A 26,759-nucleotide genomic window follows, 5' to 3' on the forward strand; every position below is an offset into this window, starting at 1 on the left:
GGGGTCTGGGTGCCCATGGCACGAGCTGCGTGTGCCCCGTGGCGAGGGGTCTGGGTGCCCATGGCGAGGGGTCTGGGTGCCCATAGCAAGGGGTCTGGGTGCCCATGGCACGAGCTGCGTGTGCCCCATGGCGAGGGGTCTGGGTGCCCGTGGCATAGGGGCTGGGCACCCCACATCAAGGGGGCCGGGTGCCCCACAGCGTGGGGGGTCAGTGCCCGCAGCCCCCCCCCCCAGGCTGTGCCTCAGTTTCCCCCGGGCTGCCCGAGGGGCCGGGGCTGCCTGGCTGCGGAGGGGTCTGGGCTGGTGCTGGGGGGCCGGGGGTGACGTCGGGGGGCCGGGGTGACGTCGGGGTGTGCACGGCCCAGGGGACGGGGTGACGCCAGGGGATGCGGTGATGGCGGGGTGACAGAGACGATGCTGGGGGGACAGGGGTGATTTTGGGGGCACAGGCGCAACACTGGGGGGCAGGGGCAATACTGGGGGGGCAGGAGCAATATTGGGGGGCAGGGGCAATACTGAGGGGTCAGAGGCAATATCGGTGGAGCAGGGGCAATACTGGGGGGACAGGGGCAATGTTGGGGGTACAGGGGCAATACTGGGGGACAGGGCAATACTGGCGGGGCAGGGGCAATACTGAGGGGTCAGAGGCAATATCGGGGGGGCAGGGCAATACTGGGGGGGCAGGGGCAATGTTGGGGGGCAGGGGCAATACTGAGGGGTCAGAGGCAATATCGGGGGAGCAGGGGCAATACTGGGGGGACAGGGGCAATGTTGGGGGTACAGGGGCAATACTGGGGGGACAGGGCAATACTGGGGGGCAGGGGCAGTATTGGGGGCCGGGGGCAATGCTGGGGGGCAGGGATGAAGTCGGGGGGCCGGGGGCGATGGCGGGGGTCCCTCGGCTGCAGGGATGGGTCTCCGATCCTGGCCCCGGGGGAGCGGGCAGGATGCGGCCTCCCGGTCGGTCCGGGGAAGCCGGTGGCAGGGCGGGGCGGCGGCGGGCGCGTGGGGTGCCGCGGGGTGCCGCGGGGCCGGGGCCGCGGGGTCTCCATGGCGATGCCGCACACACAGACATTAAACAGAGTTTTGCATCGGAAGTCGGCAAAACCACAGCGCGTCACTGCGGCCGCCGCCGCCAGGCCAGGGCCCCCCCGGCCCCTCCCCACGCCGGCTCCATCCGCCCCGCGGCCGGCGCCCCGGCACCCCCACCGGGCCCCGGGCCCCCGCCGCCGGGACGGGGGGCGCGGGGACGGCCGCGGTAGGGGCAGGGAGCGGGGCCGCCCGCTGGGAGACGGCCCGGGCGGGAGACGGGATCGGCGGGGATACAGGCCCCGTGGGATACGGGCCCGATGGGATAGGGATCAGGGTGGGATAGGGATCAGGGTGGGATACGGGCCCGATGGGATAGGGATCAGGGTGGGATAGGGATCAGGGTGGGATACGGGCCCAATGGGTATGGATCTGGGGGGGATACGGACCTGATGGGATACAGGCCCGATGGGATAGGGATCAGGGTGGGAGACAGACCTGGGTGGGATATGGATCTGGGTGGGATACGGACCCGATGGGGTACGGATCAGGGTGGGATATGGACCTGATGGGATACAGGCCCGATGGGATAGGGATCAGGGTGGGATATGGACCCAGGCTGGGTAGAGACCAGAGTGGGATAGGGAAGAGGGTGGGATACGGCCCAATGGGGTACAGATCAGGGTGGGATATGGACCTGGGTGGAATACAGACCTGAGGGGGACATGGCTCAGGGTGGGATACGGCTCGGGGTGGGATACGGCTCGGGGTGGGATACGGCTCGGGGTGGGATACGGCCCTCAGTGGGATACGGCTCGGGGTGGGATACGGCCCTCAGTGGGATACGGACCGGGGGGGACATGGCTCAGGGTGGGACAGGGACCAGGGTGGGATACGGCTCGGGGGGGACCGGGAACTCGGCGGGGTGCAGAGGCGGACGGGGCACAGGCAGGGCGGGATAGGGATGGGGCCGGTGCCAGCCGGAGCAGCCCCGGGGCGGCTCTGCCCTCACCCGCAGCCCCCCGGCCCCTCGGCGCCGCCGCCGGGCACCGGCCCCGCCGGGGACCCGCAGGGCCCAGCGTCCCCCCGTTCCCCAGCACCCGCGGTGCCGCCCGCGCCCGTGGGTCCTCGCGTGCCGCGGCCAGCACGTGGCCACGGCGTCGCGGCGCCCTGGGGGTTAACACGAGGCCTGGCCGGGCGCTGCCAGGATCCGGCCCGGCTGCCGTCACCGCCCGTCTCCGTGGAGATGATGGAAGTTCCTAAATACAATTATTGGGAGGTTTTAGGTTTCCTCCACGCCGAGGAGGGATAAACAATAGCGGGGAGGGACCGGGTGCCCCGCGGGGGCTCGGCCCCACGGCACCCACCAGTGCCCACCGGGGCCCACCAGCCGCACCTTGGCACCCAGCGGCTGCCGGCACAGCCGTGCCACGGGGACCGGCACGGCCACGGCGTTGGGACGGGCACGGCTGCGCCATGGGCACCGCGGGTCCCCCGGGCCCCTCCAGGCCTCGCCTGCACCCGCTGCCCGCCGGGAGGTCCCCATCCCCGGCCCGGCACCCCCGGCCCTCGCCTGGCCGGTGGCCGTGGCCCTTCCCCAGCCCGGCCGCACATCTGGCAGCGGCTGCACATCTGGCAGAGGCGGCTCCCCCGGGGCCGCACAGCTGGGCGGGAGCCGCTGCGCCAGCTGCTAATTTTAAACGCGCGCGGGGCTGGACCGGGGGGGAGCCCCCCCGCGCCGTGGGGCTGGGCAGCGCCGCGTGCGCCGCGCCGCACACGGCACGGACGGCGCGGCACACGCGGGATGGCGCACACGCGGCACGGCGCCGCGCGCGCCGCGCCTCGCATGGCGCGGCACACGGGATGCCGCACGCGTGACGGCGCACACGCGTGGCCGTGCAAACACACGCTGGCTGCACACGCGCGTGCGGCACCGTGCACGCTGCAGGGCACGCGCCGCCGCGCACACGCACGCGTGGCGGCGCACACGCACGCACGGAGCAGCGCACACATGCCCACAGAGCCGTGAACATGTGTGGCAGAGCACACGCTGCAATGCACGCACATGCGTGTCAGCGTACACGCATGCACGGAGCAGCGCACGTGCACACAGATCTGTGCACACGCGTGGCAGCGCACACGCTGCAATGCACGCCCACACGTGGCATGGCACACACGCATGCACGGCGCTGCATGCATGCACGCAGAGCTGTGCACGCGTGTGGCAGTGCACGCCCAGACACGCTGCAATGCACGCACATGCCTGGCACGGCACGCGTGCACGCACGGCGCTGCACGCATGCACGCAGAGCAGCGCACACGCAGCAGCGCACGCCCAGACACGCTGCAACACTTGCAGGGCTGCACACGCGCTGTAGGGACCCCCCTTTGCAGCGGCGCGCGCGGCGACGGGCCCGGCAAGCGGTGTGCCCGCACGCTCGCCTGCACACCCTCGCGTGTGCCCGCACGCTCACGCTCACCCCCTCGCTCACGCTCACCCCCGGGGACGCGCGCACCGAGCAGCCCCCGCGCGCCGCACGCCAGGTGCGCGGCAGAGGCGCGCGGCCCCGCGGCGCACTCGCCGCCGGCGCGTGCCCGCATGCCCCCGCACGCGCCCGCGCGCCAGTGGCGGGGCCGCGGCGGCCGTGGCGGGGCCGCGGCGGGCGCAGGCGCTGGCGGGGCCGGCGGAGCAGAAATGTCCTTTCTAGGTAATGGCAGCGGCCGGGGCTGGCGCTCGCCCACGCGCCAGACGGTGCATTCCTCCCGCCTGACTCAGCCCCACCGCCGCCTCGCACACGCGCTGCGCCGGGAAGGCCGGGGCTCGCGCGGCCTGCTGGCGGGCACGGCCTGGCACGCCGCGGTGCGGGACGGCGCGGAGCGGCGGTGCAATACGGCACGGCCTGGCGCAGCGTGCCGCGGCACGGTAACGGCGTGGCACGGCGCAGAGCAGCAGGGCCCGGGGCGGCACGGCCCCGGCGCACGCACACGTGCAGCCGTCCGCGGAGGCGGCCGGGCTGGGCTGCGCGGCCGAAGCCCCATCTGGGCGCGGGCACCGCCGCAGCCCCCGTCGGCCGGTGCCACCTCCCGCCCGCGCCCGGCCCTGGCTGCTCCCCCTAAAGATGTACAGCGAGACCCCCCCGTGCCCGGCTTCCACAGCCCCGGCCGGTGCTCCGCCGGGCGGCAGGGGATTCCTGCCGGCGGGAAAGGAGGAGGCTGGGGATGGGAACGGGGATAAAGGTGGGATGGGAACAGGGATAAAGGTGAGGTGGGATGGGAACAAGGATAAGGATGGGATGGGATGGGATGGGATGGGATGGGATGGGATGGGATGGGGGTGGGGATAAGGATGGGATGGCAACAGGGATAAAGGTGGGATGGGGATGGGATAGGATGGGATGGAATGGGAATGTGAACAAGGATAAGGATGGGATGGAGATGGGATGGGAACAGGGCTAAGGATGGGATGGGAACCGGGATAAAGGTGGGATGGGATGGGAACAGTGATAAAGGTGGGATGGGGATGGGATGGAATGGGAATGGGGATGGGGATGGGACTGGGATGGGAACAGGGATAAGGATGGGATGGGGAGAGGGAAGGGATAGGGACAGGGGTGGGATGGGATAGGGACAGGGATGAGATGGGATAGGGACAGGGGTGGAATGGGGATGGGGTGGGGTGGGATGGGATAGGGACAGGGATGGGATGGGATAGGGACAGGGGTGGGATGGGGATGGGATGGGGTGGGATGGGATAGGGACAGGGGTGGAATGGGGATGGGATGGGGTGGGATGGGATGGGATGGGATGGGATGGGATAGGGACAGGGGTGGGATGGGATGGGATAGGGACAGGGATGAGATGGGATGGGATGGGGTGGGATGGGATAGGGACAGGGGTGGGATGGGATGGGATAGGGACAGGGATGGGATGGGGGGGGATGGGATAGGGACAGGGATGGGATGGGATGGGATGGGATGGGATAGGGACAGGGGTGGGATGGGATGGGATAGGGACAGGGATGGGATGGGATGGGATGGGATGGGATGGGATGGGATGGGATAGGGACAGGGGTGGGATGGGATGGGATGGGATGGGATGGGATAGGGACAGGGGTGGGATGGGATAGGGACAGGGATGAGATGGGATAGGGACAGGGGTGGGATGGGGATGGGATGGGGGGATGGGATAGGGACAGGGGTGGGATGGGATGGGATAGGGACAGGGATGGGATGGGGGGGGATGGGATAGGGACAGGGATGGGATGGGATGGGATGGGATGGGATAGGGACAGGGGTGGGATGGGATGGGATGGGATGGGATAGGGACAGGGGTGGGATGGGGATGGGATGGGGGGGATGGGATAGGGACAGGGGTGGGATGGGATGGGATAGGGACAGGGATGGGATGGGATGGGATGGGATGGGATAGGGACAGGGGTGGGATGGGATGGGATGGGATGGGATAGGGACAGGGGTGGGATGGGATGGGATGGGATAGGGACAGGGGTGGGATGGGATAAGGACGGGGCGGGCACCCGTACACCACGCACCCACCTGCGCGCGCACCCACGCACCCCCCGGCGCCCCGGATGCCCACCCCCCGGCGCCCCTGCCCCCAGCCGGCAGAGCCCCTCTGCACCCACCCGTGCCCCACGCCCGGGGTGCCCCGGCACTGGGGTGACTGGGAGCCCCAGGCCTGGGGCACTGTGGGGACTGGAAGCCGTGGACCCAAGGCACTGGGATGACTGGGAGCCGGGGCCGTGGGGCTGGCGGCGTGGGGGGGCGGCGGGACGGGATTTCCCTTTCCTCCCGCCCCCGCGCTCCCTCCCGGCTTCTTCCTTCCTCGTGCCGGGGCACGCCTGGCCCCCCGGCACCCCCGGCCCCGCTGGCTGCGGCCCGCTCCGGCGTCCCGGGGGACGCTGGTGCCGGGAGCAGGGTTATGGGGCCGGGAGGGGGCGAGGGCCGTGGGGCCGTGGGTTGGGTGCCGTAGGTCGGGCGCCGTGGGTCGGGTGCCGTGGGGCAGGGCAGCGTTGCTGCGCGACGCAGTGTTTGTGGTGGGGCTGAGTCACGGCCGTGAGTCACCGGCAGCACCGGGCTGGCAGGCACCCACGGCCGCCCCACGGCACCGCCGGGGCGGGGCCCCCCACGCCGGCACCCAGCGGGGTGTCCCCCGTGGGGTGTCCCCAGCGCGGCGTCCCCGGCGCGGTGTCCCCGGTGGGGAGTCCCCAGCCCCCCCAGGGCAAGGGGGTGGGGGGCTGCATGGCCGGGGCAGGCGGGTGCCCCCTCTGCACCCGTGGGCCCCCCCTGCACCCACAACCCCCCCTCTGCACCCATGGCCCCCCCCATGCACCCAAACCTCCCCCTCTGCACCCATGGGCCCCTCGTGCACCCATAACCCCCCCCCCAGGCACCCAGGGGCCCCTTCTGCACCCCCGGGACCCCCGTGCACCCTTGGGCCCCACCTTCCTGCAGGGGTTCCCCGTTTCTTTGGGCCCCCCCACGCGCGGACCCCCCCGCTGGGGGGCGGGGGGCCCCGGGGGACCCCGAGGCCGGGGGGGCCGGGGGCCGGTGAGTCAGGGCGCAGCCACGCACCCGTGAGTCACCGCCGGGGTGGGACCGGCCGGCTCCCAACAAAGGCGCCTTCAGAGGAGGGGGCCCCCCGGCCCCCTCAGGGCTTCCCCAGCGCCCCCCGCCCACCGGGTCCCCGGCCGGGACCTCCCCGGGCATCGCCGGGCCCCCCCGGCCCCCCGCCTCGGCGCACGCGGCAGCCCCCCGCCGGCGGTGGGACCCCGCGCCCCCCGCCCCGCCGCCCAGCCTGGCGTCAAGCACCAGCTTGCCGGGCACTGGTGAGTCACCGGTGCTGCCTTCCCACCGCGCCTGGGCGGTGCCGGCAGGGCCACGCCGAGCCCGGCTGCTCGCGGCACCGCCGGTGGCACCGGCACCGTGGGGACGGGGTGGGGGACGGTGGCGCCAGGGTGGCCGCGGTGGCTGAGACTTGGCGAATGTGGCTCACCCCAGGGCACAGCAGCAGAGACCGTGTGCCGCCGTGTGCCACCGCGCGCCGTCGCGCATGGGACAGAGCCGCCACGGTCACACCAAGGGCCCCTTGGCCATGCCGGCACCCCCACGGCCGCACCAGGCCCCCGTGGCCGTGCCAGGGAAGGAACCTGGCGCACCGGGGCTGGCCTGGGGGTGCCGCCGGCACCTGCCCAGGCAAGTGCCGGGGCCGGGGTGCCGAGCGTGGCGGTGCTGGTGCTGGCTGGGCTCGCCGGGGCGCACGGGAACCCTCGGGAAGAGCCGTGTCTGCCGCGGTGCTCACGGGGCGGATCACGGGGACGAGGCGCCACCGGTGCCAGCGCCGCCCGTGGTCCCCAGCCGGCACCGGCCGGCACCGCGGTGCTCCTGGCACGGCCCTGCGCCCCGTCCTGAGCCGGTGCTGGATGTGAGACGGGCATAGCGCGGCACGGCACGGCGAGCCCTGGGCCGTGCCTGGCTCTGCACCTCCATTTCCCTGCTCCGGTGTGCCGCGCCATGCCGTGCCGTACGCGCCGTGCTGTGCCGTGCCGCGCTAGGCCACGCCGCACCGCCCCGCCGGTGCCACGACGCTCTGGCCCCGCCCCCCGCCGCCAGGGGCGGGGCTGATGCGCAGTTTTGGGGTCCAGCTCCGGGGAACCGGGGTGCCCCCCCCTCCGGCCCCCCCCGACCCCTCCCGACCCCCCCCCGCCACCGGGGGCGGACTCGGAGCGCGGCGGCACCGCAGGGGTTAAACGCGGGCCCAGGGACTGGCCAATGGGGAGCGGCGGGGCGCCGCGGGCGACCAATGAGGGTCGGCGGGCCGGTGACCAATAGGAGGCGTGCGGGGCTCGGCGGGTGGCCAATGAGAACAGGCGGGGAGGTGGCCAATAGGAGGCGTGCGGGGCGCGTCGGCCGGCCAATAAGAAGCGGCGGGGCGGCGCGTGCGGCCAATGGGCGGCGCCGCTGGCCTGAGGTGACCCGCGCCCCCCCCCCCGCCGGTTCGCCCCCCCGGGCCGGAGGGAAAGGTGGGTGCCGCCGAAAGCCGCTCGTTTGGGCCGAATTCAGCGCTTTTCGGTCAATCCCGGGAGCGGGGAGGAGCCCCCGGCCCCGCCAAGGCGGGGGGGGGCGGGGAGCGGGGCCGCGGCTCCCGGGGAACGGGGCCCTTTTGGGGCGAAACCCGGGGGAATCGGGGCGTCGTGGAAGAGCGGGAGCGGGGCCGGCACGCGGCTGTAAATACAGATTTACGTATAAAGCGATTTTCTCTCGTAATACATCACCGACGTACAAGTAACGGCCGCGGGAGCGGCGGCGCGGTGAGCCCCGGCGCGGCGCCGCCTCTGACCCCGTTACTGATTTTACCCGTTTCCCCCCCATTTTTGAAGCCCGAACGCGAGGCGGCGGCAGGGGCGCCCGGACGCCGTTAAACCCCGCCGGAGCGAGCGGCGCCCAGCGGAAAGCGGCGTTTTTCCACCCAAACGCTGCCCCTTTCCACCAAAGCCGCGGCCCGGCCGGGGTTTTCCCGCTTCCCGGCGCGAGGAATTTGGCGCGGGCGGTGCCGGGGCGGCGCGGCTGCTCCCCTGGCTCGGCGCCGCGGCTTCGCTCGCCAACGCTTTGGGTTTTTGGCTTAAACGCCCTCGTTTTCCCCGCCCCGCCGTGTTTCGCTCCGGGATTCGCCGGCGAGGCCGCCGGTGCGCTCGGCGGGGAGGGAGCGTCGCCGCCGTCGCCACGCCGGACGCACAAAGTGCCCATTCTCTGCCTTTCCAGGCCTTTTTTTTTTGTTGTTTTTGTTCTTTTTTTCCCTCCTTCGCGGGGCCCCGTAGCCGTTGGCGGCGCGGCTTCGCCCCTGACGTCACCGCGAGCCAATGGGAGGCGTGGCGAGCGCCGGCGCGGCACGGGCACGGCCGCTCACCGGGCCCGCCCGCGGGACGGGGCAGACGGGCAGCGCCAGGCTGCGAAGCCCGGGGGCGTGGCTCCTGTTTGGGGGGAAAAACCCCGTTTCTGTCACCCTCCCGGCACGGTCACCCCGTCCCCGAGGCTTTGGCGTTCTGCCCGGGCGGTGATGCCGATGGTGACGCCGATGGCACGCTGCGGTTGGTGATGAATAAACAATGGGCCCCCCTCGCCCCGGCGGGTTTGGCCACGCGGGTGAGAAATGCCACGGTTTTGGGGTGATTCGGCCTCTTTTGCCAGTGCTCGCTCCCGTCCCGGCGGCTCCGTCCCTCATGGCCGCGTTGCGCTGGCACGGGGAGGCCGCCGGAGCGGGTGCCGCGGTGCCACCACGTGCCGCGGCGACCTGGCGGGTGTTTCACGGCACCGGGTTGGGGCTGAGGCCGGCGGCGGCGGGGACCCTTCCCAGGCCGGATCCTCACCATGCGCCTGCCACCGATAAACCCTGCGCCGGGCGCTCGGGAGAACCGGGAGGAAGAGCACAAATCCGCTCCGGCAGATGCCGATGCCACCGAGGAGCCGACATGGAGGCTCCGGTGAACATTCAACGCTGTCGGTGAGTTTTGTGGCTGAGGTGAAACCATCGACCGTTGCGTGTGCCCCGTGGCCGCCGGAGCGGCCGGGAGAGTCACCGCCGCCGCCTTCCCAGTGCCGCCCGCCCGGCTCGGTGCCACCGTGGCGTCCCGGTGGTTCCGCGTCCCATCCCGGGAAGCGGAGCGGCGCAGCCAGAGCGCCTCATTTCCCAAACTGACCGGATTTCGGCGCAGGGAGCGGACGGGGCGTCCCTGCGTGGCGACGCGGCGGTGGGCGAGCGCCGCCGCATCCCCGAGGACCAAAATTCACGCTCGGCACCCGCTGCTGCGGGCGGGTCGCGGCGCTGGGGGGAAACTCGCCGCAAGGAGCCAAAATTCGCTTTTTTTTCTCTAAAACGCAGGAGCTCCGGAGGAGTCGGGGCCCTGCCGGGGGCGGTGGGGGCTCGGTGCCTCCCGGCGCCTCCCGGCGCTGTTGTGGGTGATTTGGCCGCCCATTAGCGGGTGCTTGACCCGATTCCAGCCCTTTCAGCCCCAAGGCAGAGGCGAAGGCAGGAGTGAAGGCAGGGACGGGCAGAGCCTCCCCGCAGCCTGCCCTGATCCCGGCTGTAGTTCGGGATTTGGGAGCTCTCCCCGGAACTCGAGTTTCGGGCGTCCCGCAGCCGCGTTTGTGTGATGTAAAACCCCGTGTTTACCCACAAAACCGGCAGTTCTGGCCCAGACGGGCGGTGCTGGGCCGCAGGCGGCGGGGAAGGCATCCGGCACGGTGCGGGTCATGCCGGTGGTGGGTCCCCGCGGGGCCAAAACCCCGAATGCGGCCGGGTTTGGCACCGAGGTGGCCGTGGGGAGGGCGATTCCGGCCAGTGCCGCACCGGAGCGGACGGTGCCGGCGAAAGGGGGTTTAGATGCTGGCGTTGGGGGGCTGTGGCGCTGCGGGGGGCTTTGCAGCGACCCCCTTGCACCGGGAGAGGGGAAGAGGCGCAGACACCCCCACCCTGCCGGGCAGACGCACCGGCTCCGGGCGGCTGCCGGGGGAGGGAACCGGCCCCGGGCGGCGGCGATTGGCCCTTCCCGGCAGCCCCGGGGAGAGCGGGGCACGCGGAGCCACGTCCTGCCCCAAAAGAGGCCGGGCTGCAGCGGAGGATGGAGCAGGGCCCCGCGTTCGACATGTGGAGGGACTACCTGGGGCTGGCCGCCGTGCTGGCCGCGCTGCCGCAGGAGCGCGGGGACGCCGGCGAAGCGGCAGCGGCGTCCCCCGCCGGCGCGCCGGAGGCGGCATCGGCGTCGGCCGGCAAATCGCTCTGCGCCTTCTGCAAGCACAACGGGGAGGCGAAGCACGTCTACAGCGGGCACAGCCTGCGGGACGCGGGCGGGCGGGTGCAGTGCCCCGTCCTGCGCAGCTACGTCTGCCCGCAGTGCGGGGCCACGCAGGACCGGGCGCACACCAAGCGCTTCTGCCCCCTCACCCGCCGCGGCTACACCTCCGTCTACAGCCGCTCGGCGCGCAACTTGGCCGGCAAGTGGGCGGCTGGCAGCCGTGCCACAGTGGACGCCGGCACCGAGAAGTAGCCGAGCGCGGACGGACCTCTCGGCCCCGCAGGTACCGGCTTCTTTGCACGCTAATTGCCGATCTCGCCGCCCCCCAAACGGGCTGAAAGCGGGGTTTTCGCTTCCCGGCACAAGGCGCGGACGGGCCGCGGCGAAACTCGGCTCCAGCTGCCACGCAAAGCCGCTTCCTCGGCAAAGCCTCGCTCCAAAGCCGCGATCCGAGCCTTAATTTAGCCAGGAACAGGATTCCGGCGAGCTCGTCAGCGGGATGAAAGCTAATTAAGGGAGGGGAGAGCGGCGGACGGTGCCTGCCCCGGTGCACGCGGTGCTCTCCCCTCTCTCCCGCTTCTTTTCCAGGGGGTCGCTCCGCTTTGCCCAGCTCCGCTGAGGATGAAACGCCGGGGAAGTGCCAAGACGGCACTTTCCGCCGACACCAGTCTCCCCAGTTCCTCTCCCCACCTGGTCAAGCCAGGCGGCATCGTCCCGGCAGCGGTTTGGTGGTCGCTGCAGGCAGAAGCCGCGTGAAGACACCAGCGAAAACCCTGAAAAGGGACGGTTCTGCCGGCACCCCTGCGGCGGGGCCGTTCGCGGTTGAGTTCGGTTCTGAGTTTTGGGTTGGTTTGTTGGTTTTTTTATTAATCCCGGCGGGTGCCCGGGGGCGGCGCCGGCTCCTGACCGACTGTCAGGTGCAGCGCTGCGGCGGGAAGCCTGCCGGTGCTCCGGCTGTTGCCGAGCACTCTTGCGGCCCGAGGGCGCCGGGCCAGCGTTAGCGGCTCGCCCGCGGCAGCGCCTGCCCTCGCCGGCGGCGCTGGTTTGTTCTTTAACCGTTGTTTCACGTGTTACGCGTGGGAAGGTGTTTATTTACACCCCATTCTCTGTTGAAACGCTATTGTACGGCAGTAAAGAGTTAAGCCGTGCCGGGGGCTGGATCCGGCTCCCACCCGGCCCTACGTCTCCTTCCACCTCCTCCCGGCGCGCCCCGGCCGCCTGCTCCGCCGCGGCTTCGGCCTCCTCAGCGCCTCCAGGCCCCGGTGAGCGCTCATCGCCAGGCGGCTGCGGGGCGGCAGCAGGCGGGCGCCCGCGTCACCCGCGGAGCCTCGCGCCGCTCCGCCAGCGCAACGCCGCGTGGTTTACAAGCCCCGCGTTCCGGCTCGGTGCTGGAACCGCCCCGCCCCGATCCCAGGGAAAAGGATCCGGATTTCGCGGCCGGCGCGAGTTGGCTCTTACTTGAGGTTGGAGAGCTCCAGGATCAGGCCGCAGATGACATCGGTCGCGTCGACGTCGGTCACGTTCTCCCCGCGGGCGGGCGGGCGCAGCCCCTCCGGCTCCTCGCCCCTGACCGCGACGGGGAAAACGTGAGGTTTCCTCACCAAATGGGGATGTTTTTACTCAAAATAAGGGCGTTACCCCTCGCAGGAGGGTCTGTCGCCATCCCGCCTCTCTAAGATCATCCGAGCGGGCGATCCACCTACCCGGGCTGCGGCTGGTCCGGGCCGTTCCCCTCGGCGAGCGGCGGCGCCTCTTCAGCGTGGCTCCATCCCGCCGCGGCGCACAGCCCGCGCCCGGGCGCCGCCGAGTCGCGCCGGTCAGCGAGCGGCTGCGGGGAGAAGTTTGTGCGACAGTCAAGCCATGACGGGGGAGCCGAGTCCAACCCGCTCTCAAAGATTTTGTTTTTTCCCCCCTTTCGGGTTATTTCAGGCGTTTGTTTCACGATAACTTGGCGACCGCCGCGGATTTACCTGCTGCGGCGGGAGTGCGAGGGTGTTGTCTTCCAGGACGCCCCGCAGCTCTGACCGCGGGCAGAGCAGCTCCCCGGCCGAAGGGGTCTCATCCCGCGGCTCCGCGGCGACAGCCGCACCGGTGCCTGCGGCGGGGGCTTGTGCGGTGCCCGTGGGAGCCGGCCCCGGCATCGCCGTAATGGCGGGCGCGCTCTCTGTGATTCCTCCGCCACGTGGGAGGTCGCTGGAGCGAGCGGGGGGCTGCGCGCCCGTCCTCGGTGCGTTCGCTGCGTGCTCCGTGCCGCGTCTCACCTCCGCGAGTCCTCCGCCTTCCCTCTCGCCTGCGGGATTCCCAACAGCCGTCCCGGCCGGATCCGGCACCGAGCTGGTCCCCGGAGAGGGGGTGGTTCCTCCTCCGGCCTCTTCCCGGCCCGCATCGGCCTCTCCCGACGTTTTCCATGGGGAAGCGTTCCCGCCCGGGGGCCAGCTCACCGGGCCGACGGTGCCATCAGCGCCCGCGCTCTCCAGTTTGGCGGTGCCTCCCTCCACCTTCGGGCCCGCAGACGGGGCGCAGACCCCCGAAACCTCCGCGGAGACGATGCCGCCGGCCGGGCTGCTCCAGGAGTCGGCCACGTTCTTCACTGCCTCGTTTGTACCGCGTGCCCGCGGTCGTTCCCGGCTCGCGTTTTCCCGGTGTTCTCCTCCAGCCGCCCTCTCGGACACAGCACCGGATTCGTTTTCTTCAGCGTTTAGAACAGACGTGTGCGGCAGCTCCTGGCTTTGATCAGCGTCACCTTGGCGCTCGCCCGGCTCCCTGCGGTCAACTCCCTCTTCACGGTGAGGGTCAGGCACCTCTGCCGGCACGCCGCTGCCGGTGCTCCGGCCTGGAGTATCCACAGGGAGAGCGATTTCTCCGCCGGCCGCTCCCTCTCCTCGCGCTGGCGCGGCGCAACCGTGCTTAGGACTGTCGCCGATATTGCCCGTTCCGCGGTGAGTTTGGGTTTCGGTGTCCGGCTCTTCACCGGCGCTTCCGTGCTGCTCCGCGGCTGCCACCGGCTGATCCCCTTCTGCCTCATCCACCACCGAATTTGCTCGCTGGGGTGACTCCGGCTGAGACGCTGCTCCCGGGGCAGCTGCCTCCGGCGACTTGCCGCCTCCACCGATGCCCGCGTCTCCCCCTTCCTGAAATAACAAGGGGCCGGCATCACTCCCGCGTTAAAAAATCCCAATCTCTGGAATTTTTTCCTCCCTTCGGTGTAAATACCAAAGGCTGAGTTTGCCAACAGAGGAAACCCAGTGCCGCAGAGGAGGCTCCGACCGTGCCGTGAAGGGAGTTTCTCAGCACCCGCGTGTTTCGGCGATGCCCGGGAGCTCGCTGCGCTTGCCTGGAGCCCAGGACCGGCGTACCTGCGGTAAGGGGCTGGCGACGCACTCCCCTGCCCGGCTTTGCTCCGGAGCAGCCTCTTCCCCATCGCCGTTCGCGCTGTTAAAAAGAATAAAACACATTCAGCGAGCGGCGAGGCGATCGCCGGGTAAGGCACCGTAGAGCCTGGTTCGCCCGCAAACCCCCGTCCTGCTGGTTTCTCGCCCCGTTACCTCCTCGATGCGTTTGTCGCGGTGCTGCTGGGGGTCGCCTCTCCCCGATCCTCTGCCCCTCCTGCGGCCGGCTTTGGTTTTCCGTCGGCATCACCGGTCTGAGCCGGTCCGGTCGCGTCCAAGCTCTCGTTTCCCATTGCCTCTGAATCTTCCTGAAAACTTCGTTTAGTTTTGGGAACGTGGAATTTACCATCTCCTCCTTTAAGGGGGAAAAAATAATCCTCAGACATCAGCCTTTGGGTAAGAGGGGCTCTGGGTGTCGGGTCAAACGGGGAGAACAACTGTGGTTGAGGTTTTGTGCTAATTTTTGTTACTAAATCCTAGGGGAAAAAAACCCCATGCCTCTAACTGAGGGAAAAAGAATTGCTTTTTGGGCTTTTTGCGGGGCGTCGGCTCCGCTCCACCCACCCCTTCTCCTCCAAAACGCCAAGAAATGGGGTTTGCGGCACGAGGGGCTCTAGGGGTGCTGCTCCCACCCTCACCAGTCGCTTCTTTTTGTGTTTTATCCCCACAATAACCCTAATTTTCCGCATGCTTGTAGCGAGGCGAGGGGATGTTTGGGGAAGCCACCCAGGCAGCGCGCGGCCCTAAAGCCCGACGGCACAGCGCGGTCTGAGGGGATTTCATGACAGAGCTGTGGAAAAGGTAAACGCTGGGCATCATTTTGCTTACAAATCGGGACATTCGTGCAGTTTGGCAGGTTTGTAAGAATTAAGAGCCCGGGCGGTTTTAGGAGTGCTTGTTGCCAACAATATGAGGAGTGAGAGGTGGAAATGCAGGGCAGGTTGGTCGGGCTCCTGGGCGGCCGCTGCCTCACGGGGAAGGGAAGGGGACGCCATTCCCTCGCCGCCCCGTCCCCTCGCCGCCGCTGGGGCCTCCCGCCGTTACCTGGCGGCCGCTCGTTCCTCCGTTTGCCCATCCCGCCGGTCGCCTGGTGGGGAGATCAGATCGACGCTTAACGAGCGGCCTCTCATGGCCTCCCTGAGCCCCTCGGGCCTGACCCCCCCTCGCTCATCGCCAGAGCCGACGGCCGTTTGCCTCCCCCCGGGGCCTGGCACCGCCCCAGCCGCCGCCCACCCCCCCCCCCCCCGGCGCCGTGGCCGCAGTGTGAGGAACCAAACCCTCCAGTTCTGAGGTGAAAAACGTTGATTTTCGCCCATTTCCACCCGCTCCCCCCCCTCCCCCCGGGCAGCCGCCATCTTCCCCCTCATCACCTCACGCTTTTCCCGCCTTTTTCCCCGAAGCGCCGCCGTGCGCATGCGTGGCGCGGAGCCCGCTGGGAGTTGTAGTCTCCGCGGGCGCCGTCAAGCGAAACGCGGCGGCGGCGGCGGCTTTTGCGACGGCGGCGCCGTAAAGCGCGGCGTGTTGTTGACAGCGGCGGGCGGAGCAGGAAGTGAGTGAGTGCGGATGGAGGGCGCCGGGACCGGGAGGGGCCCCGGTACCGGGCCGGGGGGGCTGAGGGGTCGGGGGCACGGAGGGGACCGGGGAGCCGGGAGGGGAGGGTGATAGGGGTCGTTTTGGGGCGGGGGGAGGGCTGGGGTTTGGGAGGGCTGGGGCCTTGCGGGGGGCTGGGGCGGGGAACGGGGCCTTGGGGGGGGGCTTTGAGGGGGAACAGGGTCGTGGGGGTGGGGAACAGGGCTTTGTGGAGGGCTGTGAGGGGGAACAGAGCCTTGGGGGGCCTTGGAGGGCGGGAACGGGGCCTTGCGGGGGGCTGCGAGGGAGAACGGGACCTTGGGGGGCAGGAACGGGGCCTTATGGGGGGGATGGGGCCTTGTGGGGGTCTTGGGCGGTGGCGATGGGGCCTTGCGGCGGGCTGGGGGGGACGAACGTGGCCTTGTAGGGGGCTGTGAGGGGGAACGGGGCCTTGGGGGGGCCTTGGAGGGCGGGAACGGGGCCTTGGGGGGGCCTTTGGGGGGCGGGAACGGGGCCCTGTGGGGGGCTTTGAGGGGTAATGGGGGGGGAACGGGGCCTTGGGGGGGGCTTTGAGGGGGAACAGGGTCGTAGGGGCGGGGAACGGGGCCTTGCGGAGGGCTGGGGGGAATCCTCTGGAGGCCAGATCAGGGCTCTGGGTTGGGGGCAGCGCCCTGGGCTGCTCGGGGGGGCTGTGGTGAGGGAGGGGGCTGTCGGGCCCAGAAACTGCTGGAAAAGGGCGGGGGGTGAAAGCTGAGGCCGCAGGAGGGCTGGGAGGGGGGCGGGGGCTCTGTCCGGGCTCCCTGGGGGGTGCTGGGGCCCCGCACCCTAACGCGGCGCTCCCCGCCCCCAGCTCGGCCCGGCGAGGGACGGCGAGATGAGCAAAGCCAGGAGGCCGCCGCCGGGCCGCGGCGCCGCCATCGCCAGGCAGGTACGGGCCCGGTGCCTGCCGAGCCCCGGCACGCTGGGCGTGCCGCCCGCCCGCGCGGGAGGGAAAGGTCGACGCCACGCACGGCCCTTCGGCAGGCGGAGGGAAACCTGAGCCGTTGCGGCGCTTTCCTGCCACGCCTCTCGCGCCGGGACGCACTTCGGTTCAACGGGCGCCGGCGGCGATGCCGGTTGTTCCCGTTGCGGGGTTTGTGTCGCCGAGCTGGGCGCATCTTCGCTGTCTGTCGCCTTTATTTAGGCGCTTTTATTAGTTTAATTAGTTTAAGTGCTTTTATTCACCTCGTGGGTCGCCGTGGCGGCGTCGCTCAGGGCACTGTGGGCTCAGTGCCGAGCCATGGGGCGCGCTGGCTTCCACCCTGTAGGATCCACGTCGATCCCTCCTTCCCTCAGCGGGATCCCGGGGGATCCCCTCGCCCTAACGAGGCGGCGGCGTTAGCGCTGTGCCCTCAGGGCTGTGCCCGCTCCCTCCCCGCAGATGGGTTTGCTGGTGGACCTCTCTCCGGAGGGGACGGCGGGGGACGACGCCGGGGACGATGCCGCCGAGCTGGAGGCCGAGCTGCTGGCGCTGGTGGGAGGCCGAGCCGCACCGGGAGAGAAGCCCAAGGGGAAAAGTGAGCGCTGCCGCCCCGGGGGCTCGTCCACCGTCGATTTCTGGGATAATTAATACCGCGCCGTGCGGAAAGTGGCTGCTGTTGGGTTGTTTCTGCTCCCCCCCGGGCCGGACTCCCCTGCACATGGGCTGAAAGCATCAAAAATGGGTGCAGGGCTCCAGAAAACCCCTCGTGCTGCTTCTCCTCCAGCCCCTTTGCCGATGGAGGCGATTGAGAGGATGGCCGCCCTCTGCATGAAGGACCCGGATGAGGAAGAGGAGGGGGATGGTGACGAAGAGCTGGAAGATGAAGACGATCTCATGGTGAGAAGGGGTTTGAGCCCTCGGGGGAGCTCTGGTCCCCGGGGCTTTGCTCCTCGGGATCGCCTTGTCCCGAAAAAAGGGCTTTTCCGCCCCGGATCGTCACTGACGGAACTCCCGACGCTTCGCAGGCCGAGCTGCAGGAGGTGCTGGGCGAAGGGGAAGGGAGCGGGGACGCGCCGGCGCCTCCCGCCAAGGTACGGGGCGTCTTTCGGCTCCGCTGCTGTTGCGCCGGTGCCGGATCCGGCCCTTTTTAGCCTTTTGTGTCGTTTTGTTCGTTTCCCTGATGAGAAAACGTGACTCTGTCACGCCGCCCTGCTCCCCGGAGGGGTAAAAACTTCCCGGGGCTCAGGGGGAGGAGCTGGGTTCCCTCTGCCTCGTCCTCCGTAACGAAAACACGAGCACGGAGACAGAATTTAGCAAATTTATTGGAAACTACGAGAAATAAGTCTCCAACGATCCCTTTTTCAGCCGTTGTCGGGCAAGCCCTGTTTATTAGCGGCTGCCGCTCCTTGAGCCTGCAGAGGCTGTAAAATCCCGGAGCAGATTGGGAAGGGCGTGAGGCAGAGCCGGGTGCCGAGCCGCCGGGTCTGCTTCGAGCCCCCGATCCGAGCGGACACCGGCGGCGGGGGGAGCCCGGGTTTCGCCGGGTCGATCCCAGCGCTTCTCCTCGGGGCGGCAGCAGGTGCCGGACGCGCCTCCGGAGCCCGGCGGCATCGAGTCCACGCTGGCGGAGCGGGCGGACATGTACCGGACGGCCATCGCCAGCGCCAGGCAGGCCGGCGACGGCTCCAGGGTGCGGCGCTACGAGAGGGGGCTGAAGGTGAGCCGAAATCAGGCGCTCGGGGGTTCCGACGCTCCGTTTCCTCGAATCTTTAATTAACGAAACCCTTGGAATTTGAATTCCTGGCTGAGCTCGGCCGGCGTTTCTGAACTCGGGGGTTTTGCGCTTTGAGCTCCGGCCTCTCCCCGCAGCCGCGAGCCCGGCCGGCTCCTCGCAGGAATTTCTCAGAGTTCTTGGGAAATCAGGTCGTCCTCGTTTCAGTGCTTAATTGTGGGCGTTAGTGTGAACCTGAGGCGCACGCGGGCGCAGCCGCCTGCGATATTATTATCTCTGAGGCCGCGTTAGGCGCGGCAGGCTCCAGTAGAGCATCTCACCCTGCTGCAGCGCTGCCTAAAACCCGACCTCAAGGTCCCCATTCCTCCTGGTTGTTTAAAACCCTTTGAATACTCTTAGGATTTTTTTTTTTTTTTTTTTTTAATTTTTGAGCCTATTTTTCCCCTCCTGGCCGCTTCCCGCCTTGGTTAAGCCCCTCCTGCCGCGCTCAGGTCTTTCCCGCGCCCCGTTTCTGCGCAGAGCCCTCCCCAACCCCCGGAGCGGGATCGCGTGTTGCCTCTGGGCTGCGACCTGAGAGAGGCTGACATCTTTCACCGTTAAGAGCGTTGGATTTTGTCTGCGGGCAGCGCGAGTCGGCTGGCCTCTTGCATGGGCTGGGAGAGGAGGCGGCTGAAAAAGTTTTTTTGGGGGAAAAATAAGGAGCTTGTAGAGTTTGGGGCTGGATCCCCAATCAGTGAGAAACCCCCAGCCTCCAGCCCGAGTTTGGGCGCTGGTTTTCGGCAGACGTTGGGTTTTCCCGCCTCCGTCCCGGCAGGCTCCGAGGGTTCTCTTTTCCCAGAGGCAGAGGAATGTCGGATTGACGGCGAGTTTTACCCCTGCGCCTGTTCCTTCCAGACGCTGGAGAACATGCTGGCCTCCGTCAAGAAGGGAAAAAAGATCGACGAGGAGGAAATCCCCCCTCCGGTGGCGCTGGGGAAGGGTGCGAGCTCCCCGCGGCCCCCCCTGGCCACCCCGCTGCCCGCCGCCCACCCCGGCTCCCCGCAGCCGCCCCCGCAGCCGCCCGCTGCCTCTGCGCCCAAGCCGCAGCCGCCCCCCGTTCTCCCGAAGCCCCAGGTCCTGCCCGTCAGCTCTCCGGAGACGAAACCAGCTCCTCCCTCGCCGTCTTCCCACCCAAGCAAGGGTTTGGCTCGTTATTCCACTCCGGAACGGCTGTACCGTGCCGCTGACGGGGAAACCGGCAACGCCGCTCTCCTCTCCTCTTCCCCAGGCTCTGACCGTGCCGGTGCCGAGGCCCTGCTGCGGGGCCGGCAGCGGGAGTACAAGCTGGCAGCGCTGCACGCCAAGCAGCGCGGAGACCTGGAGATGGCCACGAAGTACTACCGGGTCGCAAAGGTACGGCTCTGGGCAGCCGGAGAGGCCCGGGTGTCCCTCCCTGTTAAATACCGACCGAATCTCCCCCCTTTTCTTGGATTTTGTAGTAAGCCGAGGGTCGGTCAGGCTGGCTGGGGCTGGCTGCAAAACCCAGCATGGAAAACCAGGAAGCTTTTCTCTTCTTTCTTGTGATTTCTCAGAGCTTTGACTCCCTGCTGGAAGCGGCAGGGAAGGGGCAGCTGGTGGAGCTGAGCAGCGTCCCGCCTCCTCCCGGTAAGACCCGAACCCTTGCCAGGGAGCGGCGGGGAGCATCCGTACCCCCTTTTTGGAGGGACGGGAAAGCCAGCACGGCGTTGGCCCTCGTCCCGGCGCACACGGCGATCAGCTCGCCCCTCGTTTGTGGGTGCCGATCGCTTCCTTCTCCCCGCAGACCAGCTGCCGAAGGAGCCGTTGTCGCCTGGCCAGCCGCAGCCTGCCGCGGCAGTGCCCGTGCCGGAAGCTAAACCAGCATCTCCCGCGGCAGGTAGAAGCCCCAACAGCTCGTTTCTAACCCCGAGTTGCTCTCTAGGGACAGGGAAGTTCAAAGAGAAAGACGACCGAAGCTGTTCTCCTGCTCTCCCCCCAAACAGACGCCCCGCCGGCTCCCCGGGACGTGCTGGAGGCTCTGCAGCAGAGGATGGAGCGGTACAAGACGGCGGCGGCGCAGGCCAAGAGCAAGGGAGACGAGCGGAAGGCCCGGATGCACGAGCGCATCGTCAAGGTGTGGGAGCCGCGCGCTCGGCCGGCCGGCGTGGTGCTGCCAGCCCCGCCGCGGCCCGGCTCAGCCTCCGCTTTCCCTTCCAGCAATACCAGGACGCCATCCGGGCGCACAAAGCAGGGAAAACGGTGGATTTCTCGGAGTTGCCCGTTCCGCCAGGTATTTTCCCCGTCCCTTTCGCGGCGAGCGCGTCTCGGGGCCGTTTCCCAAAGCCGGCGCGCCACGGGGAGGAAGATTCGGACCCCTCCAGCCCAGCGAGGCGGGGGAGCCTTTGCTACCGCCCAGCCTTTCCCCCTTTGCGCCCCCCTTGGCCAGGCTTCCAGCCCATCCAGGGCGCGGAGACGCCGGCCGGAGACCAAAGCATCGCCGGAGTGCTGGAAACGGCCATGAAGCTGGCCAGCCAGGAGGTCCAGGAGGAGGAGGACGGCGCTGAGGAGGCGAAGGTCGGGGGTTTTGGGGGCTCGGGACTCCCCCTGCTGCCATAGGAACCCAAAATGGGGAGCAGGGAGGGCTCTCGAGGGGACGCCCGGCCCCCTGCGCCCGAGGGGCGGACGTTTGGCGTTCTTCCTCCCGCGGTCCCCTCTGACGCCGTCCCTTCTGTCCCCGGCACAGCCTGCTGCCCGCCCGGCCCCGGTGAGAGCCGCCGCCACCTCCCAGCCCAAGCAGCCGCCGCCGCCTGCCCGAGCGCCCTCCGCGGGCGCCCCGAATTCTGCCGGCATGGCCAAAACAGCCCCCAAAACCATGGCGAAAGGTACCGTCCTGACCGAACGCCGCGTCCGGCCGCGCTGGGGGGCAAGAGGAGCCCCCCGGGAGGCTCAGCCCCGCTCTCGCCCCGCAGCCCAGCAGCAGCTGGCGTTCCTGGAGGGCAGGAGGAGGCAGCTGATGCAGGCCGCCCTCCGCGCCAAGCAGAAAAACGACATCGAGGGGGCGAAGCTCTTCCTGCGCCAGGCCAAAGGGCTGGACCCCATGATCGAGGCCTCGCAGAACGGCCTGCCCGTCGATATAACCAAGGTCAGGGTTTGGTTATTTCTTTATGTTTGTGACCCGGGCGGGCTCCTCGCGTCACGGATCCCATCCCTTCCCTCCGCTCCAGGTCCCCGAAGCCCCCGTGAACAAGGAGGATTTTGTGCTGGTGCAGCGGCGAGGGGTGCACATCTCCCCCGAGGCAGCCAGCCAGTACCTGGAGCTGATGAAGCTGATCAGGCAGCAGCACGAGGTAGCGGGGCCCGAGGGACGTAACCCCAAAACAGGGCGGCTTTGGCCGCGGCTGGGGAGAGATCGAGAACGAGGGGGGCAGGACGCGGCGTGGGGCTGCGTGAAGTGCGCGGTGAAGGAGGGGAGACCCGGCGGGGTCTTCCTCGCTGTAGGTGAGGAAGGCAGGGTAGCGAGGAGGGAGGAAACGAGCTGCTTCCCTCCCCAAGGAGGGGTTGAGAAGCTGCGGCTTTAAATCTCGGCCTAAATCTGGGCCGAAGCAGAGTTTTCTGCTGGAGAAGAAACCTCCAGGCCAGAGCGGGACGCTGGGGAAGGGGGCGATGCCTCTGGGCTTTGAAAACCCGACGCCGAGGTGTCCGGGCAGCACCAGGTCAGGCGGATCCGGCGTTGGGGCTGCCGCGGCCGCCCGGCAAGCTCCGCTCCTCCGTGGCCGCCCGCGCCGGGATGCCGGCGGGATGCGGAAACCTTCCCGTTCTCCCGTCTTCCTCCCAGATGTGTGTGAATTACTCCAAGCAGTTCACTCACCTGGGGAACATCGTGGAGACGACCAAGTGAGTCTGCCGGCCGGAGCGCCCGGCGTTCGTCCGCTGGGGCGACGAGGGCAGGATTGCCGCAGGGGGAGGCACCTTCCTCGCCGCGGGAGCGCGGTGGTGCCGAGGAAGACGAGGCCGCTGCCGCGAGCCGCGGGTTGAAGCGGAGCCGCTCTCCCCGGCAGGTTCGAGAAGCTGGCCGAGGACTGCAAGCAGAACATGGAGATCCTGAAGCAGGCCCACGCCCGGGGCTTCCCGCTGCCCAAGTACCATTACGAGCAGCGAACCTTCAGCGTCATCAAGTACGGGGGCGCTGGCCGAGCGCGGCTTCCGTGGCTGAGGAGGGGCAGGCGGGCGCTGACGGGATTCCTCCGCTCTCTCCGGCTGCAGGATCTTTCCCGAGCTGAACAGCAACGACATGGTGCTGTCGATAGTGAAAGGGATCAACCTCCCGGCGCCGCCAGGTGAGAGGAGACAGGCAGGAGCGCACGGGGTGGCCGCGACTGCGGGACCTCCCCAGCTCCGGCTGTAGGCGCCGGCCCCGAGGGCTCGCGGCAGCTGGCGAGGCGCCGGCGCTGCCCGGCAGCTTCGGCCGGTGCTGGCGGCTGGGGATCCTCACCGCGGCGGGGAGGAGGGAGCGCTGGGGTTTGCCTGCTCCCCCGCGCTGTGCCAGGTGGCCGCCGCCAACTGTTCGGGTTGGGTTTTTTTAATTATCTGTGGTTAAAATGCCCCAGAGATGGCTGGGGCCGACGCCGGCGCTCATTAACGTGCGCCGCTTCCCCGGCTGTGCGCGTACGCTGCCCCGCCGGGAGCGGTGAGGCTGTGGCGAGGGTCCTGCCATGGCGCCGTTACGCCAGGCAGGCTCCCCAAGGAGCTGGCAGAGCTCGGGGACGGCGCAGGGGTCCAAGGGGCCGCCAATCCTCTGCCGCGGTGGCCTGCGAGGGGTTGGCGCTGCCAGCGCGGCGCTCACGCCGTGTCCGCCTTGCAGGTGTGGCTCCCAATGACCTGGACGCCTTCGTGCGCTTCGAGTTCCCCTACCCCAACGCGGTAAGTCAGCCCCGGTGCCGTGCTCCCTGGCCGGGAGGCTCGGCCCTCACCCTCCCACCTTCGCCTTGGCAGGAGGAAGCTCAGAAAGACAAGACCAACGTCATCAAAAACACCGATTCTCCCGGTAAATGCCCCGTTGCGCCCTTCCCGAGAGCTGGGGAGGGGGCTGGCACCAAGGGAGCGACACGAAGGGTCCGTGCGTCTGCCGTCGCCACAGAGAATCGTTAGCGTGACGTGGGGGGGTAATTAACGCGGCTCTGCTCCCGGTCCCCATCTCGCTGGGGGCTGCGCGCTGCTCCTCCCGCTGACGCCGCGGTTTCGCCGCGGTGGTTCCCTTGGCAGAGTTCAAGGAGCAGTTCAAGCTGTACATGAACCGAGGGCACCGCGGGCTGCGGCGCGTCCTTCAGACCAAAGGCATCAAGTTCGAAGTGGCGCACAAGGGGTAAGAGAGCGGGGCGTTCCCCCTCCTCCGCCTGCCCCGAGCTGGTTGTACCCCTCTCCTCTCCCCCAGGGGCCTCTTCAAGACCGACCGCGTCGTCGGCACGGCCCAGCTCAAGCTGGAGGCGCTGGAGACGACATGCGAGGTTCGGGAGATCATCGAGGTGAGGGGCGTTGGGTGCTTCCCCCCCCCCCCGCCGCCCGCTCTCCGGTTCGCCAACGGGATTTTTCCTCCTCTCTCCCAGCTGCTGGACGGCCGCCGGCCCACGGGGGGGAAACTGGAAGTGATCGTGCGGATCCGGGAGCCCCTCAGCTCCCAGCAGCTGGAGACGAGGACGGAGCGCTGGCTGGTCATCAACCCCAGCACCGTGCCACCGGTAAGCGCCGCGGTGGGCGGCCGATGCTGCCCGCGGCTCGGCCCCGCTTCCCCTCGGGCTCTCCGTAAACGCCGCGGCGGGGAAGCACCTTAAACCCGGCTCTGCCTCCAGGTCGCCGTCCCCAAACCCAAACTGGCCGTCACTCCTGCGAAGGAGGGGAACAACAGGCGAGTGCCGGGCGGCTGCTCGGTGCGGCGGCACCGCAGGCAGGGCACGCCGGGGCGGCGGGGGCTCGGCCCCCTCTTTCGGGGGCTCTTTGGGGGTTGACTCGAGCCATTCCCGGGCTCCAAATCGTCCTCACGGCGCCTCGGGCGGGGGGCGCGGGGCAGAAAGTGGCGCTGGGATGGGGACGCGGTGCCGGCGTGGCGGGTGCCGTTCACCGTCTTTCCTTCCCTTTCAGGACAGCCATCTGCTCGCTGCTGTAGCGAGGCCGGCCCTCCTCCTCCTCCTCCTCTTCCTCCCCGGGGCCTGCTTTTGCCCAAAGGGGCGCGGGCCAGACCCGTAGCCCAGGAAAACTCTGATTTCTGGGCTCCTTGTCCTGCTCGCTCCCTTCCTCCGTGGCTGCTCCCGTCCCTGATCCGGGGGCGTCCGCGCTCGTCGCTGCCGCTGAGGCCGGGGAGCGGCTCAGGGTGGGAATTAACCCCCCTCCGGCGGCAGAGGAGGAGGAGGAAAGGGCAGGCGTCCCGCCGAGGACGCCCTTGGAGCGAGGACCAAGGTGGGAGACGAGGAGCGAGGAGGGGGGGGCAGGACCCCCCCGGGACCCCCCTTCCTCTCCCTCCCTCCCGGCCGCCCGCGGGCAGATGGCGTCCTGAAAGGCCGGGGCTGGGGGCACGCTGGGGGGCTGGGGGGGCCAGCGCCCCCTCCCCGTCCTCCCCCCGCCTCACCGGGGCCGTCTCCCCCCCAGCAGGGCCGTGCCCACGCTGCCCAGCCTCAACCTGCTGGCCTTCGACCGGGAGAAGCTGGAGAGGAAGGTGAGCGCCGTCGCCCTCGCCGCGGCGTCTGGGGGGGCCGCCCCCCCTCGCCGCCGCGTCCCCCCTCACCGCTGCGTCCCCGCAGATGCTGGCCTACACCCAGGCGCAGCGGCCGGTGCCCCCCGAGCTGCGGGAGCAGCACCAGGAGCTCGCCCGGCGCAGCCAGTGCCTGCGGTCGCGCCTGCAGCACGGCGACCCCCCCTTCCGCAAAGGTGATGGAGCCCCCAGCCCCCGACTCCTCAGCCTCCCCTTCCCCCCGCCCTCAGCCTCCCCTTCCCCCCTGCTTTATTTCCCCCTCTTCTTCCCCATTTTCCCCTTTTCCCCATTTTCCCCTTTCCCTCCTCTTTATTTCCCCCCTTCCGCCCCTTTCTCTTCCTCTCTTTATTTCCCCCTTTCCCCCTGCTTTATTTCCCCCTCTATTTTGTCCCCCTCCTTTATTTTCCCCCTTCTTTATTTTCCTCTTTCCCTCCCTATTTTCCCTTTCCCTCCTCTTTCTTTTCCCCCTTTTCGCCCCTTTCTCTTCCCCTTTCCCCCCTTCCCCCCCCTTTATTTCCCCCCTTCCCCCCGTCAGAGTACCTGGCGCAGCTGGAGCGCTACCTCCACCTCTACACCGAGACGGCGCGGCGCCTGGGCACCGAGGGCAACCGGGTGAGACCCCCCCCCCGCCCCCCGCCCTGGGGTGCGCCGGCACCCAGGGGCGCTGCCCTTCGGGGCGGGGGTCCCCGCGTCCCCCCCTGACCCCTCGCTCCCGCAGGACGCGGCCAAGGAAGCGCTGTACAGGAGGAACCTGGTGGAGAGCGAGGTGAGGGGCAGCCCCGGGGCGGGGGGGCCCTGCTGGGGGTCCCCCCTCGCCCCCGGGGGTCTCCCCTTGACCCCCCTCACCCGCGGGGGTCTCCCCTTGTCCCCCCTCACCCCCAGGCATCCCCCCCTTGCTTCCCCCCACCCCTTGCGGGTCCCCCCCTTGTCCCCCCTCACCCTTGGGGATCTCCCCTTGTCCCCCCTCACCCCTGGGGGTCCCCCCCCCCCCCTCACCGCCCCCCCTCCTCCTCCAGCTGCAGAAGCTCCGCCGATGAGCCCCCTCCCCAGGACCCGGCGGGGCGCAGGCGCTCTGGGGGGCGCAGGGGACCCCCGCCCCGGGCGCTGCCGTGACAATCGCAGGGATCAGAGCTGCTACCTCCCCCTGGTCCCCCCCCCCGGACGAGGTGACACTACGCCCCCTCCCCGGGCTCCCCCAGCACTTTGCCCCCTCCCGCGGCGGCCAGGGGCCCCTCTGCCCCCGCCCGGGAGGGGACCCTCGCCCCCCTAAGTGCCTGTCCCCAGGGAGCTCGCGGGCGGGGGGGGCCGGGCTGTGCAACGGGTTTATTTTGTGCTTTCACACACAAATCTATAAAGTTTTTAAGAAGAAAAAGGCGGCGTTTGGTCAATTCCGCCCTCCCCCCCCCCCCCCCCCCCCAGTTAGGGGTGCGTGGAAGGGGCTGGGGTCCCTCGCGTGGCGGGGGCCGGGGCCTGGGGCCTGGCGGTGCTTCCCGGGGCTCCGTGGCACGGCCCCCGGCCCCCCCCGGTCCCCC

The 26,759-nt window shown here is 69.4% G+C and overlaps 3 protein-coding genes across 8 annotated transcripts; 2 read left to right on the forward strand and 1 right to left on the reverse strand.

The window, feature by feature from the left end:
- The first annotated feature begins 10,663 nt into the window (after positions 1-10,663).
- NANOS3 (nanos C2HC-type zinc finger 3) lies at positions 10,664-11,510 on the forward strand. Its single transcript, XM_087777956.1, has 2 exons — positions 10,664-11,120; positions 11,426-11,510. The coding sequence occupies exon 1, from the start codon at positions 10,664-10,666 to the stop codon at positions 11,087-11,089; it is 426 nt and encodes a 141-aa protein (XP_087634082.1). The 3' UTR covers positions 11,090-11,120; positions 11,426-11,510.
- Positions 11,114-15,736, reverse strand: BRME1 (break repair meiotic recombinase recruitment factor 1). Its single transcript, XM_087777957.1, has 8 exons — positions 15,597-15,736; positions 15,271-15,313; positions 14,383-14,581; positions 14,194-14,269; positions 12,846-13,968; positions 12,541-12,676; positions 12,296-12,403; positions 11,114-12,121 (listed from the first exon to the last, which is right to left on the reverse strand). Exons 1-8 carry the CDS (start codon positions 15,639-15,641, stop codon positions 12,016-12,018), a joined length of 1,836 nt encoding a protein of 611 aa, XP_087634083.1. The 5' UTR covers positions 15,642-15,736; the 3' UTR covers positions 11,114-12,015.
- Positions 15,728-26,608, forward strand: CC2D1A (coiled-coil and C2 domain containing 1A). 6 transcript variants are annotated; one of them, XM_087777951.1, is made up of 30 exons: positions 15,728-15,775; positions 16,646-16,723; positions 17,216-17,351; positions 17,541-17,653; positions 17,782-17,847; positions 18,336-18,473; positions 19,383-19,662; positions 19,756-19,880; positions 20,060-20,132; positions 20,290-20,382; positions 20,489-20,619; positions 20,703-20,775; positions 20,932-21,059; positions 21,229-21,367; positions 21,455-21,627; positions 21,710-21,832; positions 22,321-22,379; positions 22,544-22,660; positions 22,749-22,822; positions 23,347-23,405; positions 23,478-23,529; positions 23,748-23,847; positions 23,917-24,007; positions 24,089-24,220; positions 24,332-24,387; positions 25,128-25,191; positions 25,277-25,403; positions 25,763-25,839; positions 25,946-25,993; positions 26,244-26,396. In XM_087777951.1, the coding sequence occupies exons 2-30, from the start codon at positions 16,670-16,672 to the stop codon at positions 26,262-26,264; spliced, it is 2,922 nt and encodes a 973-aa protein (XP_087634077.1). In that variant the 5' UTR covers positions 15,728-15,775; positions 16,646-16,669; the 3' UTR covers positions 26,265-26,396. The 6 variants fall into 6 exon arrangements, with proteins under 6 accessions (XP_087634077.1, XP_087634078.1, XP_087634076.1 ...); XM_087777952.1 differs by having other exon boundaries at positions 18,333-18,473; positions 19,383-19,880; XM_087777950.1 differs by having other exon boundaries at positions 18,333-18,473; positions 19,383-19,880; positions 23,347-23,529.
- Positions 26,609-26,759: the final 151 nt, after the last annotated feature.

The sequence above is a fragment of the Nipponia nippon genome, unplaced genomic scaffold, assembly GCF_047370975.1.
Source record: "Nipponia nippon isolate SJK-2023a ecotype South Korea unplaced genomic scaffold, ASM4737097v1 scaffold_42, whole genome shotgun sequence".
In the NCBI taxonomy this organism is placed as follows: domain Eukaryota; kingdom Metazoa; phylum Chordata; class Aves; order Pelecaniformes; family Threskiornithidae; genus Nipponia; species Nipponia nippon.

Bases quoted from the DNA above. Each gene is read 5' to 3' on its own strand.
- NANOS3 (XM_087777956.1), top strand. From the start codon at position 10,664: ATGGAGCAGGGCCCCGCGTTCGACATGTGGAGGGACTACCTGGGGCTG.
- BRME1 (XM_087777957.1), bottom strand. From the start codon at position 15,641: ATGCGCACGGCGGCGCTTCGGGGAAAAAGGCGGGAAAAGCGTGAG. The intron at 15,314-15,596 runs GTGATGAGGGGG...TCTCCCCACCAG, and splicing joins AAAGGCGGGAAAAGCGTGAG to GCGACCGGCGGGATGGGCAA. The intron at 12,122-12,295 runs GTAAGAGCCAAC...GCCGCCCCGCAG, and splicing joins CTGGAGCTCTCCAACCTCAA to CCGCCTGGCGATGAGCGCTC.
- CC2D1A (XM_087777948.1), top strand. From the start codon at position 16,670: ATGAGCAAAGCCAGGAGGCCGCCGCCGGGCCGCGGCGCCGCCATCGCC. The intron at 21,060-21,228 runs GTCGGGGGTTTT...TCCCCGGCACAG, and splicing joins ACGGCGCTGAGGAGGCGAAG to CCTGCTGCCCGCCCGGCCCC. The intron at 25,192-25,276 runs GTGAGCGCCGTC...GCGTCCCCGCAG, and splicing joins GGGAGAAGCTGGAGAGGAAG to ATGCTGGCCTACACCCAGGC.